The sequence below is a fragment of the Choristoneura fumiferana genome, chromosome Z (assembly GCF_025370935.1).
Source record: "Choristoneura fumiferana chromosome Z, NRCan_CFum_1, whole genome shotgun sequence".
Classification (NCBI taxonomy): domain Eukaryota; kingdom Metazoa; phylum Arthropoda; class Insecta; order Lepidoptera; family Tortricidae; genus Choristoneura; species Choristoneura fumiferana.
Window position 1 is genome coordinate 37067810 of NC_133472.1, and position 13323 is coordinate 37081132.

The 13323-nt window shown below is 36.0% G+C and overlaps 1 protein-coding gene across 2 annotated transcripts; it reads right to left on the bottom strand.

The window, feature by feature from the left end:
- Window positions 1–2125: 2125 nt before the first annotated feature.
- Window positions 2126–10024, bottom strand: LOC141436076 (UDP-N-acetylglucosamine--peptide N-acetylglucosaminyltransferase 110 kDa subunit-like). 2 transcript variants are annotated; one of them, XM_074098924.1, is made up of 7 exons: window positions 9268–10023; window positions 8197–8591; window positions 6121–7349; window positions 5751–6042; window positions 5440–5620; window positions 4308–4412; window positions 2126–3335 (listed from the first exon to the last, which is right to left on the bottom strand). In XM_074098924.1, the coding sequence occupies exons 1-7, from the start codon at window positions 9381–9383 to the stop codon at window positions 3179–3181; spliced, it is 2475 nt and encodes an 824-aa protein (XP_073955025.1). In that variant the 5' UTR covers window positions 9384–10023; the 3' UTR covers window positions 2126–3178. The 2 variants fall into 2 exon arrangements, with proteins under 2 accessions (XP_073955025.1, XP_073955032.1); XM_074098931.1 differs by lacking the exon at window positions 2126–3335 and having other exon boundaries at window positions 4309–4412; window positions 5911–6042; window positions 9268–10024.
- Window positions 10025–13323: the final 3299 nt, after the last annotated feature.

The window sequence follows — 13323 nt, forward strand, 5'->3', positions numbered from 1 at the left end:
ATTTATTTACAAGGTCAAAATTTAAAATTAGGTTAAGATTTATTCACTAATTCATAATAAGTACGCGCCGTTCGGCCGAATTACCGCGTTCAGCCAGCTTTTTTTTCTGCCGTGGGCGCCGCGGCAGCGCATGGCAAGAGTCTAAAGCGCTATTCAGCCTCCGACATGGCGACAGCCAAAGAGGATGAGAATTAAAAATTGTTCTTTATTCAAAATACTTGCACCTAGTGCTTACATTTTGGTATGAACTTGTAATGTAATGTAACTAGTTATGTTTGTTCGGGTGGAATTAATATTTCAACTTAAATTTGAAGTGGATATCTTCAACCGATTGAGCTGAAATTTTGTGTAAATCCGATGACAATGCAATATTATTATGACGTAGAGCTGATCTGATGATGAAGTTAGACGTTGGCCATAGGAACTCTGTAAAAAAACGACACGACCGCATCGATTTTGGCCTCATTTGATTCGTCTTGACGACTACCTACTTGTAACCAAGGGAAAAAAGCCAACAAAAAGCTTGTATTAGATTTTTTACAAAAAAATATTACTGAACTATTTGTTTTTAAACCATTGTACGGAGGTGCGGAACCCTTCAGGCGCGAGTCGCTCGCACTCGCACTTGACCGATTTTATTTACATACATTTCTTCTATTATTATTAATATACTTTCCCATGGTTACAGGTTGAGAAAATACGCACGCTTTCTCCATTCGCAAACAAAGCAGTAAAGGGGACAATAACAAGCTGCTATGCTAGGTAGGTAAGGTACCTACATTGTGAGCTGACCACAGCGCAAGGCCTGGGGGGCTACTATGAAATTCGAAAATCGCAGTTCGTATCGTAATGTCTCTCTCAATCTTGTATTAAATAATATAAGCCATAAAGATTAAAAAAAAAACAATCTTAATTTGATTGCTTAATAACGATATCTCTTGTCCGGGTGAGCGGTTAGTTCTAATGGAGTGCCGAAAGTTTCTCGATGAGGGCTACGGTATAGATGTCGCTAGCGTCACTGCTTAAGTGGCTAAATAAGAAACAAACAAGCTGAGATATGTGGTACATAGGGGAAATTCGTGTCTGTACCGTTGTCCAGCAGTGGTGTAGCGGTTTAGCACGTGGCACGGAATGCCGAGGACCTGGGTTCGATTCTCAGTGCTAGTTTTATTTTTCTGGTTTTTCTGTGCATATTTCAGTTTGTATTTTCAATTAGAAGTTATTAAACTACTGGTCTTTGCTTGGTTTCTATATAAAAATTTAAATATTTCTTAAATTGGACAATCTACTTTATAGCTTTATTACATTGTCTTCACACAATTGCTAGCATTTTTCGAATTGACTTCAGATTGAGAGGTATTTTGGAAGTGTTCTAACTTAGGTAAATGAATTTGCCTTTTTGACAGAAAAATGCCTCGCGTATAAAAAAAACTGCTTTTGGTGCTTGGATTAGAAAGTTTGCCCGACTCCCCCAAGTAGAAAACAGTTACATCATATATTTTTTTTGGAAAGATGATATTCTGATGAGCTTAAAACAGCTTGCAAAAATATTAATATACCTTCATGTGGCATTGAAGTTGGAAACGAGTGAAGATTATCAAAAAACGCTGTTCAAAATAATTAACGCACAGTAAAATACCAGTACATACTCACAGGCGCCCTAACATTTTATTATGATTATATTTTTACTATGAAGTTTCACAACCACTAATTAATTAAAAAAGTGATGCTTGAAAATTAGCATTCATTGCCAAAGTAACACCAGATCATGCATGGCCAGATTATATCTTATAAGTACAAATTTTAACTTCGAGTTGTATACTAAGTACTTGACTAAGGGTCAAGTAATATTAGAATGTATGAAACTCTCATCCATGAAGGGTTTACGATTTGTTTTAGGTAAAAAAAAAAAGAAGATGGCCTGTTGTATGTAATAGTGCAGTGCACAGAATTGATATGAGACTTAATTCGTTTTTCGAATATAGAACGTCGGCTTAAGTTAGGTACTACTACACATACAACAGGTCATCTTCTTAGGTTTTTTACCTATTCTTTTTTTGCCCTTAACCGTGAAAGCGGCCCTTACTCGTTAAAACAGCCGGGGAAAAAAAGCAAATTAACGAGATTTGAAGAAATGTTCATTATTTATTTTAATAAAAACACGAGTGTACAGAAGACGACATAATTAAAGAAGTAATATTGACGAATTATTTCAATAATGATGGAGAAGAAATTACTTACTATACAATATTATAATTATTTAAACAGATTGTGACTGGACGGATATCTACAGTTTTCTTTAAATATTTAATTAGAAGTAAGTTATAAATATCTCTCAAGTCACGCTTAACAATTTTGGCGTATCCTTGAGCTGAATTTAAAAAAAATATATACGTATATAAACGCAAATGATAAAAACATCACAATATTTAAAATTTTATAACATAATTGTTTACTAAGCCCTAAAAATCTTTTGAATGTGCCTCATTCGATAAGTTATCGACGATAATCGCCAAATACCTAATTGACAATTACGAAAACATTTTAAATGAATTGAAATGTTAAAGGTTTTTTTTAACTAAAAACTTGATGAAATTTAAATAGAGCTGTTCTTTTTGAAGTTCGTTAAAATTAAGCCGAAAACTATTAAATTAAATCATTAGCTGTCATTCTCTGATTATCAATTGCACTATAACTTTCTAAACGTTGTTTTTACGTCATTGAATTGCATTTTTTCAATGTTCAGAGGTACGAGTACCTAAATGACGTGACTGATATTTTTTTCCCACCACATACAAACATTAAATACCAATAAGAACATATTGCCTCTTTATACAATTCGTCATCCAATCAGTTCATATTGTATAATTACAAGGTTAATGTCCGAGTTATCGACACGCTAATGCCCAATAGATATCACCCTGATGTCACCTAAAGAAGACCATAATTGGGACAGTGACGAGCACTAGTACGTTTACCTGACATACTGCACATAAAACCCTAGATTAAGAGTTCTTGAAAAGAGAGCGGGAGATTATTATTCTATCTTTATTTTTTCAAGCGTAGGTACCGCTTAAACTTTAAACGAACATTGGTATTTACTGCCTACAACAGTTGCAAATAAAACACGTTAAATATCACCGATTGCTTTGGTACCATGATAAAAATTCAAAATGATTCATGTAAATGCTTTCATATGCATTGGATTTTCCCCGGCTTGGTATTGCTTCCACATCTTTTCATAAAGAGACTCCAAGGCGCTAGTGTAGTGCTCGCAGTCAAATAAAGTACTGTTCAGACGTGCTTCAAAGACCTTTGCCCGAACGTAACGTCGGCTGAAATAAAATATTAAATTTCATTGGAGGACTATCGCGGAACAACCTCACGTGAGTGTAACATAACAGTAATAAATGAGTCATGTTTTCTTTGGTGCACAATTCATTTGCAAATAATAGGCTATTGAGACCAAGTTCTTAGTTTAATGACAACCTTTGGTTTTTTAGGCAAAGTCAAACTGAACGTTAGTTTCTGCAAGGACTTTCTGTGTTGTGAAATAACTATTCAGGGGGCCTACCACGCTCTCTTAATACCTACGATTCAGTTTAGGCTCTAAACTGAACTGCATCGCTATTTCGTACCACGGCTTTACTTTTGCGATTCAGTTCAAGCACGGTTCAGCGACAGCGATACAGACATTTTCATTCACTCACTTCAAGCGGTTTTCGTACCATGACGCTTAACTTGAGTGGGAATTGAATCGCTTCAGTGTCAAATTTAGCGATTCAGTATAAGTTACCAGTATAAGTTACTCATTCTGTAAATTTTTTTGGAATTTTAAGTGTTTTACTTGAAATATTTTTAAATTTCAAGAACTTTTAAACTTTTATTCAAGTTTTATAACTTTTCATAACTCCTCTTTGATAAAACAATTTTTTTAGTGAGAAATTAGAATCGTGGATTTGTGACAGCGTAAACATTTTATTTGTAATCAACACAACGGTTGCTAAGAACACGGAATGACATAGAGTTATGGTTTTCCAAAATAAAGAGGTTTTAATATACAATATTTGGTTTGCATATAGCGGCATCCCTTTCGCGACTTAGCGTTTCAGTTTCGGACCAAAGACAATATCGGTCTTTCATTCACTTGTAAACCATTGAGACTCAGCTCTGAGAAATAAACGTCGTAGTACCAATTTCGACGATTCAGTTTAGGTGCCTAAATTGAACTGCTCTGCGTTTGGATCGTTTATGAAAAGATCATGGTAGGCCCCCAGCTACTAGCTAGCTTAGATTTCTCTACTTACTATTGGTTGTCTAATCCTAGTTTTACAGCGATATCTTCGTACTCGTTTCGACTTTTTGCAATAAGTTCTGGACAATTTAACGCTGTCAGTTGTGAAGCTGCGACTCTGCAAATGTATATCCTTTATTTTGCTGTTTAATCACACAGTAACCGTCAAAGTCCCGCTATGTAGTAGTACAAAACAGGATTACTTAATAGTATGAGATCTAATTGCAATTTTGACAACGTCGTCGAGTGCCTCATGGGGACAGTTAACCACCTTAAGAACCCCAAAGTTGCGTAAAAAAACCCAGTCTCTGTTTCATTGATCGGGTTGATAGTCATGGCGTCACTTCACATGGCGTTGTGTATTTGAGTTGCGCTATTGGCATCTCCATCGCCCACGCTACAAATAATATAGTGCATCTCTTTCACACACGCAAATATTTCGGTGAATACGCCAAGTGAAGTGCCACTATTACATTAAGTACTCAAACAAGAATGGCAATGGCAACGCAGTTGATCACTGGTCTAACGCTAACGTGACGTTTGTGCTATTCTGTGCATACATGACGTAAATATTTAATGGGGTGGGAAAGACTACCTCCAGGGATATCTGCCAATCACTTCTGGCCAGGTGAAAAGTGGTTCAGCTAGGTATTCTATGACGTAGTTTTGACCAAAAAAGACCCCGGATGACTATACTTGGTGCGGCCCGTGCCGAGATGGCGAAGGAAGGTGGACTGGCCACGGGTTTGATATGGATAATGCACGTCACCGCTAATTGACTCCAACCACTTGTGTGAACTTGTGTGTGGAATTTGTTTATTATTTACGAAAGTTTTATTATGACAAGCGGAGCAATATTTTTGATGATGAATTAAAATTACATGAAAAAACCGCGTGGCATTAGGGGCTTCCGGCAAGCGTTAGTAGGCTTGTCCACCTTCTGGCAATACGGCGCAACCAAGACTTATCTATCCGGCCAATACAACTACAGCTGACTTGGTTTTTACGTAACTTTGAGATGTTTAAGGGTGTTTTGCAATTATACGTATTATTGAATGACGTAAGTAAACTTGCAATCAGATCCCGTACTTTGGTAGGTAACATGTTAACATCGCAATATGCGTAGAACAATTTAATGTACTTGCCTTGATGCCAACGTCTCTCCTGGAAGTGTGACGACGGGGGTGCCGGCCCATAACACATCCATAGCAGTCGTATGGCCGTTGCATAGTGGAGTATCAAGACATACGTCTGCCAATTGCCCTCGGCGCACGTGCTCCTCTTTACAAGCAATTTTTGAAAATATAATGCGTCCAGGCTCCAGACCTACAATAAAGTTAGTAAAATTATAAACAATGAAGACGCTTGTACTCTTATCTCCTCTCGCCGTTAGAAAAAAATATCGATCGGGCATACTAGTAAAGACAAAAAATAATGAATTCAAATGTCATCCTACCCATTTTTTCCGCTGAATTTTGTATGTTAGGTTCACCAGCAGCAGGAAAACTTAACAGCCAAAGAACACTTCTGGGTACTCTTTTTAAAATCTTCACCCACATCCTCAAAACCTTAGGGTCGATTTTGTATAACTGATTAAAATTACAATATACAATTACATCTTTTGGAAGACTATACTGCATCCTTGACGTAAATATAACATTAGTAAATACTGCTTCACCAGAAGCAACTTTCTTGTTGTTATTATTTATTGACACACCGTTATAAATAGCTACATCATTAACAAATGCCTGAAAACAGAAAATCATTAAATTACGTTAATTTTGTACAAACCAAAGAATAAATTGTTACAAATTATTATTCAATACCTGTTTTTGATTAGGTGTATTAAATGAGTCGATCACATCATTCGGAATGTCTACATCTCTCGTTATAATTTCAATTGGTTCTAAATTATTGTATGTCACAATTTCTATTACTTCTCTTACTTTCAAATTATCTTCGATAACATTTTCAGCAACATTAATTACCATAACATTTAAATTAAAGCTTTCCTTATCACTGTGGACTTTGAATTGTTTCTTTAAATGAGGGAACATTTGTTTGTGATCGCCAACAAAATATGTTTGGGGCATAAGGGCAAATTTCTCACTAAAATCGCTTGCTGATAATAGTGGTGATGATATTTCATCGGTGATTATATAATCCATGTACTCTGCCCCGCTCGTACCCGGATATCCTAGCCACATGACTTGTATAGGCGCCGGTCGCAAAGCAAATATCTCATTTCGTGCCCCTTTTGTATATCCGTTCATGTTTACCAAAATATGGATACCATCTTGGTATATTTTCTTAGCCGCCGTTATATTACAAGGTATTGAAGATAAATCAACAAAATGTTCTGACTCTTTATTAATTTTACTTCGGAATGTGGTTCCATCATCTGGATTTAAAGCATAACAAAAAATATCTACTTTTGATGAATCGTGTAACCCTGGTATAGATTGCATTAAATGTGAAGTAGGGTGATTACCAAAATCACTACTTACGTAACCAATTCGTAGCCGGCCATCTAAGTTTTTGATAAATTGAAAAGTTATCTTTTGCAACATGTTAACTTTATCGACGTACAGGTTGGCGTGCCGCGTGGCAATCTCTTTCCTCGTTTTATTGGACAAAGGGTATAAAATGGAATGGTGCGGATGAACTGAAAGTAGCCTTTCATTGCTTAATTGGTCTTCAACAATTGATATTATGTTTTGCATTCGCTCGTTGTAGTCATCCCAATTGCAAATAATTTGTAGACAATGTGCTAGATTACAATAAGCATCTGGAAAGTTAGGCTTAAGCTTTAAAGCGTTTTGATAATACTCAATTGCTTGCTCAATAATACCCAGATCTTTATAAATGCTTGCTAAGTTACAGTGAGCGTCGGCAAAAGATGGATTAATCTCAATTGCTTTCTTGAAGCATGCGAGTGCGCCGTTTATATCCTGCATTTCTCTTAAAGTATTACCCATATTACTGTAAGCATCTGCAAACTTGGGCTGAATATTTATAGCTTGTTTATAATGCATTAATGCTTCATTTAGCTTTCCTGTAAGTTTAAAAATCCATTAGTCATACCCGTTAACGATGGTACGCCTTTAGATGGAGTAATGTTTTTACAAGTTTTAATAAAGATGGTAAGCAGAAATTATTGTTTTCACGTAGGTATACAGATACAGTGGCGTTGCTAGCATTGTAGGTGTCACCCGAAAACTCGAATGAAAAAAAAACTTACTATTTAGGTATGCAAGTAGTTACCTATTAAGTAGGTACATATTTATTATTGTTACATACAAAAGTATATTATTTTATTAGTGGCGGCTATGCAATCTGCCACAGTTTTAGGAACTTTTATAGGTACCACTACTGATGTTCGCGATCGGGCCCAAGGTACACAACTGTGCAGTAATTAGTTATTATTTTGAACGGAAATGTATAAGCATATATTAGACAAAAGACAAAAAGACTCAGTTCGCTGCGTTTAATTATTTAACTTTGATTTATAGACATCTTTATTTGAAAGAAAACAAATATTTTAATATATACAAACTATAGAACAATCTAAAATCTGTACCTACTTATACATATACCCCCTTATTCATAAAACTTAACAAGCCTATGTTAACTAACAAATGCTTTGTCCCTTTCTAACAAATACAAATGTCGAAGTGACAGATAAGGACAAACGAATTTTAGCGGCATTTTAACTAAAATAGGTTTGATTGTCGTTTATGAATAAGGGGGATAGACTATAACCATCTAAATCTAAAACAAAGATATAAACACTTCTTTAGCTAAATTAACCCTTACTTATCCTATTTTTTGTGGGCATACCGCAAAAAATATCAAAGAGAAAGACTTCGTAAAAATGATTCATAGTTGATACTTTAACGAACCTTGTTGTTGCAAAAGCGACGCCAAATTGCTGTGAGTGGCTGCAAAATTAGGGAACTCATCTAAAGCTCTTAAGTACAACTTAGTTGCCTCTTCAATTTTTCCCTGTTCCCTCTTAACGTTCCCGAGATTGTTTAGAGTGTCAACATGCGACGGGCATAAACGTAAAGCCACGTTATAGCACTCCTCTGCCTCGGATACGTGGCCTTTTTCCTTCAGAGCATTAGCAAGATTGCAGTAGGCATCTGGAAAGTTCGGCTGAAGTTCTATAGCGCGCTTGTAAGTGTCTATAGCGAGGTCTATAAGACCCTGTTTGTAATACAAGCAAGCGAGGTTCCCGTGTATGATGCCATTGTTAGGAGTTAGCTTCAAGGACTGAAGATACACTGCTACCGCTCTGAAAAGAAATCACATACACTTTGTTTAAGTACAGCTTTTTTTTGTTATTTTGCTAAGACTTCATAAAAATCCACGTATTCATAAAAAGTTGCAGTTGGGCTCTTATAAGTTAACTTATATATGTTTTCTTTATGTCATGCAAATTGCAGTGGCAGAGAAAGTAAAAATAATGTTAAATTGACTTAAGGTAATTCAGTACACCTAATTAGCTATATTTTAGTTATGTAATACACTATAATTAATTATATTCCTACTTACAATTAAATACATTTATTATTTACTCGTAGTAACCTTGACTACAGTGAAAGGGTTATTTTAAGACGACTATAATTATTTTCTTTTTGTACTTTAATATTTATCAAAATGAACAATAAAAATCGATTCTTAATTATTGATTATTGTGTACCTAGCATTTGCTTAAAAAATATTATGTCAAATCACAATGTTTTGTTAAAAAAGATCGTAATAAGATAAGATAAGATAAATGTTCATTGTCAAAAGTTTTAAGCGTTTTATTGTCCATATTCTTTTAGAAAACAAGGCAGATATTGCTTAAGAGATGTTGCGATATTTATTAGCAACCAGAGTAAAATAGAAACTTATATTAACCTCATATCACTTGTTTTCAAAAAACGAGGACGAGAGATGAGAGAATTTTGAGAAAATTAACTCACCTTTTGATTTTATTTTTGAGCCATGTGATACAACCGTCGGAAAATTCTGCGGCCTGCGCGAGCCGTGGCGGCGCGATGTTGATGACCGTGTACACGACGATGCATTGGTAGTCCATAACAGGGACATATCCTCAGGGCGCGCAAGGCTGTACTGACGGCGCAGACAGATGCTCCCGCGGCGCGCGCCCAGCCATGACGCGGAGTCGCGCGGCGCCCGCGCCGCTGCCAACTCCGCCGCGTCCGCGTCCACGCAAACCGCGGCCTTCACTCACGTTAATAAACACATAATCGAGGCATATTTCACGCAGTCTATCAAACGCTCGGACACTGAACACGACCGCCATCCACCGGCTCTGGTTTATTTCTAAATATCAAACATCAACACTTTTTCTGTGAAGCAGTAAATTAAATACCTACTAGCTATCAAAAACTATTGAGATCATTTAACGTTACCTACTCATAACAATAGTCAGCTGTTTCGCGAGTCAGCTGATAGTTCGAATTATTTGTATTGGTAGTGTTTACGTTGCAGCATGGAACCGTCAGGCAGGCGTTAAAGCATCGAAGAAAGGGGATGTGATGAACCAGAATGGAGTATCGAGCAACCGCGCAATAAAACTTTTTAAACAGCCGTAAAATGTTTAGGTGTGGTAATAAAATGTGTACATATGGCACGTTAATATCGATTTGTGTGGGTGGGGAGGCGAGCGGCCGCGTGGCGACGCGACGAGCGCTCGGCGCGACTGCGGCCGGCGCGCGCCCGCGGGCCGCGCGTCGCCGCGCCTGCACTGCATCCACTGCACGCACATCTCATCTCCCTTAAGCACCACTTAAAGGGAACTCTGCCCAAAATGAATCCCCTCAACTCCTAAATCTTAATGATTCAGCGTTAAGATTTATTCAAATGAAAAGCCATACCCTTTATCTTGATATAGCAGAAAAACGACAAGCATCCCATCTCTGCTGAACGGTTGGGTCCCCAATGTAATAACAATAGGGGGCCATGAAATTGTTCCCTGGCGGACGCTCCCTGACTTATTATGGTATAATCCTGCCGCATCCAGCGTTGGCCTACTGACCTATTTACTTACAGACGTACCTCGATATTTTAATTAATTCCAAAATTATCAAGACGTGGCATCTACTAATTGATTGATCACTATTTCAACGAAATCGTCATTATATTGCTGTAGCCATTTCAGTTTTATAATTATTTTTCTTTGGTTTTAGGGCTGTTTTTCAACGTACAAATAAAAGTACTTATGCTAAAAACAAAATCCTATCACTATATCTGTCTGGTGGTACGCCTCTCGAGTTGTGATAATATGTACGTGTTCATTTACCATAACCGGGACATACATACACACGCTATAACTTCCTGCGACCCTTCCGGACGTTCTCTATAGACTTATGTATTTACCTATATACATGTAAGTTTCGGGCTCTATAGGTTACACTTCATGGAAATAGGAACGCATACTTTTAAAAAGTATGTGGATGAGGTAGACAAAACGATAAATATCAACTTTGTTTAATTTGTATGAATGTTCTATCCTGTGTATGATTTTTTTAACTTTCACAGCTTTTTTTAATTCAAGCATCTGAATCAAAAATGCCGCAAAGTATGCAATATAAATAACGAAAGTAAATTCATCTTAAACTACGTCATTTAATTTTAATACTTTAATGAGGCTGAGGCAGAATTACCCAAGTAATAGGTACATATGTGACATCAAATATTTTCAATGTTAAAAGCTAATTTTGCCGCTCTCTTAGCGATCTGTGTCGCTCACTTGCCAACTTTCATGCGGTTTTGACAGATACGTAACTGGTTATAATTAAATTCAAGAAGCATTGCCAAGGACCGTGCGCTTAATTTACATCGGTCTGACATATGTGATTACTTCCGTACCGATAGTAGTACGATGCTCGTAATAAAGCAGTGAATTTTAAAAATTTTCCTACTGTTAAGCGATCATTGCTTCTTGCTTGGAATGATTTTGAATTCTTAATAATTAATCATCACGTTCACTATGCTTGGTTTGGAAAGGTATTTAACTAAATGTAAACAAAACAACGTCAATCGGTGTCTTAAACAGAAATCCCCCATTGAACTATCTAAACATTTACATTATTTTGTGTATTGAAATACACTAAGTGTAGTTTGTATTTTTATATTATTTTTTATTTATTTATTGATATACCAACAGTGTTTACACAGGAAATTACATTAGATTTCTTATACTATATGTAACACTAATAACATGTGTATACAGTGCTCAACGTGTATGTGAATAGATTAAATAGTATATTAGATTACATTAAGTAAAATTTTACATTAAATCAAAGAAAAAAAAAAGTACCTGCTCATAACAAGTGCTAGTTATTTGTCGTCTTTGAAATGATTCAACATACCTTTGAATATACCAAATCTGGCAGCTTAAGTTTGTTTACAATTAGTTAAATACCTATCCAAACCAAGTACAGTTTATTTTTTGACTTTCTACGGCTGGAGTTACGCGAATATCATAAAAAAATCTCCAAAGAAAATCTGTACTTTACGTCTACATCCGCGCGCAAAGATTATAAAGCTCCGTTTCCACCAAAGATGTGTGAGGATGTGTTAAGAGGAATGTCTTTTTCATTAACCAATAGAAACGCTTCATTTACCTCGCCTCGCTCCGCTCAGCTGTTTCCACCAGAGATGAGCTGTGCGAGGATGTGTAAATGAAGCATTTCTATTGGTTAATGAAAAAAACATTCCTCGCACATTATTGGTGGAAACGGAGCTTAATACTCGTATCGTGTAATCGGATAGTATAGAGGGCGTCCAGTCGGCATTGTGTTAAATACATACTAGGTATGTTTTTTGTATAAGGTCCAAAATATTGGTAAACATATATCATGTATCGAATTAAACTACATTATTATATTAAACTACAACTGACACAATGACAAATTGTGTGTCACAAAAAAATAATAAACATCCGCGTTTTCAGAAATTCTCCCTATCCTAATTGCCCCTTCGAATAAATCACAATGAATGTGGCAACTCACCAATCGTTTTGTGTGAACTGCGGTCAAGTTTGTAGAGTTTAGTCTAATGCTTTTATAGCCTTTTGATTCGCCATAAAACTCAACAAAATCCGTTAATTGCTTGGTTTTATATTTAACATATGTTTTCCGAGCTATCCCATCATATATAGCTATTTTGTGAAATTACTTCACAGAACACGCATTGAGTTGCGTGAACTTATTTTAGACGAAATATTAAACCATCTGGTTAAGGCGTTTATTATTTGATAAAAGATATGCCGCAACATCACTTTACTAAGAATTAAATTATTTCATATACTGGCAGCTTGCCTAAACCAATTTTAATCTCGGGGCCGGATATATACTTACCATTTTATAATTTTGTATTCTATTATATCTTTAGGCTGTCGCCGACATTCAGCGGATTCTGGTTTTTTATTGGTATTTCAGTATATTTTTTCTTAGTTATTCCCACAATTAACATTATAAACCGCTGGCACTCCTCCAACTGATTGAGTAACTATTACGCTACTTTATTTATTTCAATCTACGTTTGATTCGACTGAGAGCGAGATTTGTGTCGAACATTTATTTATATTTCAGTTCGGATATTTAGTTTAAAGAGGGACAAATAAGTTCCGATCTAGTTACGTTCTGAACAAGCTTGACTCGCAATCAGTTCTTACTGTAAGTTTCGTGATGTACTTATACCTATAGTAAAATTAAATGATCAATTGTAATACGCATTATTTCTTAAAGTTCTCACCACGTTTTCTTCATTTGTCATGCTTAAAATAATTAATGATGGAAACGTTATCTTTTTAATAGGACCTGCATGGAATTATGGATTTGGTTTGTTCATTTATTTTTGTATAAATTATGATTTCGTAGTATTGCACAGTAACGTGGCAATCACATTGGATACATAATATATGATCAAGTTATTAATTCTTTAACCTTAAGGTGTGTCCACTGGTGGAAGAAGCGGAGGCTTTTATGTGATCCTTACTGGTACTGGCT

Excerpts from the sequence above, each read along its gene's own strand:
- LOC141436076 (XM_074098924.1), bottom strand. The coding sequence starts at position 9,383 with ATGGACTACCAATGCATCGTCGTGTACACGGTCATCAACATCGCGCCG. Across the intron at positions 8,592-9,267 it reads CTCAAAAATAAAATCAAAAG|AGCGGTAGCAGTGTATCTTC; the intron begins GTGAGTTAATTT and ends ATTTCTTTTCAG. Across the intron at positions 5,621-5,750 it reads AAATTCAGCGGAAAAAATGG|GTCTGGAGCCTGGACGCATT; the intron begins GTAGGATGACAT and ends ACTTTATTGTAG.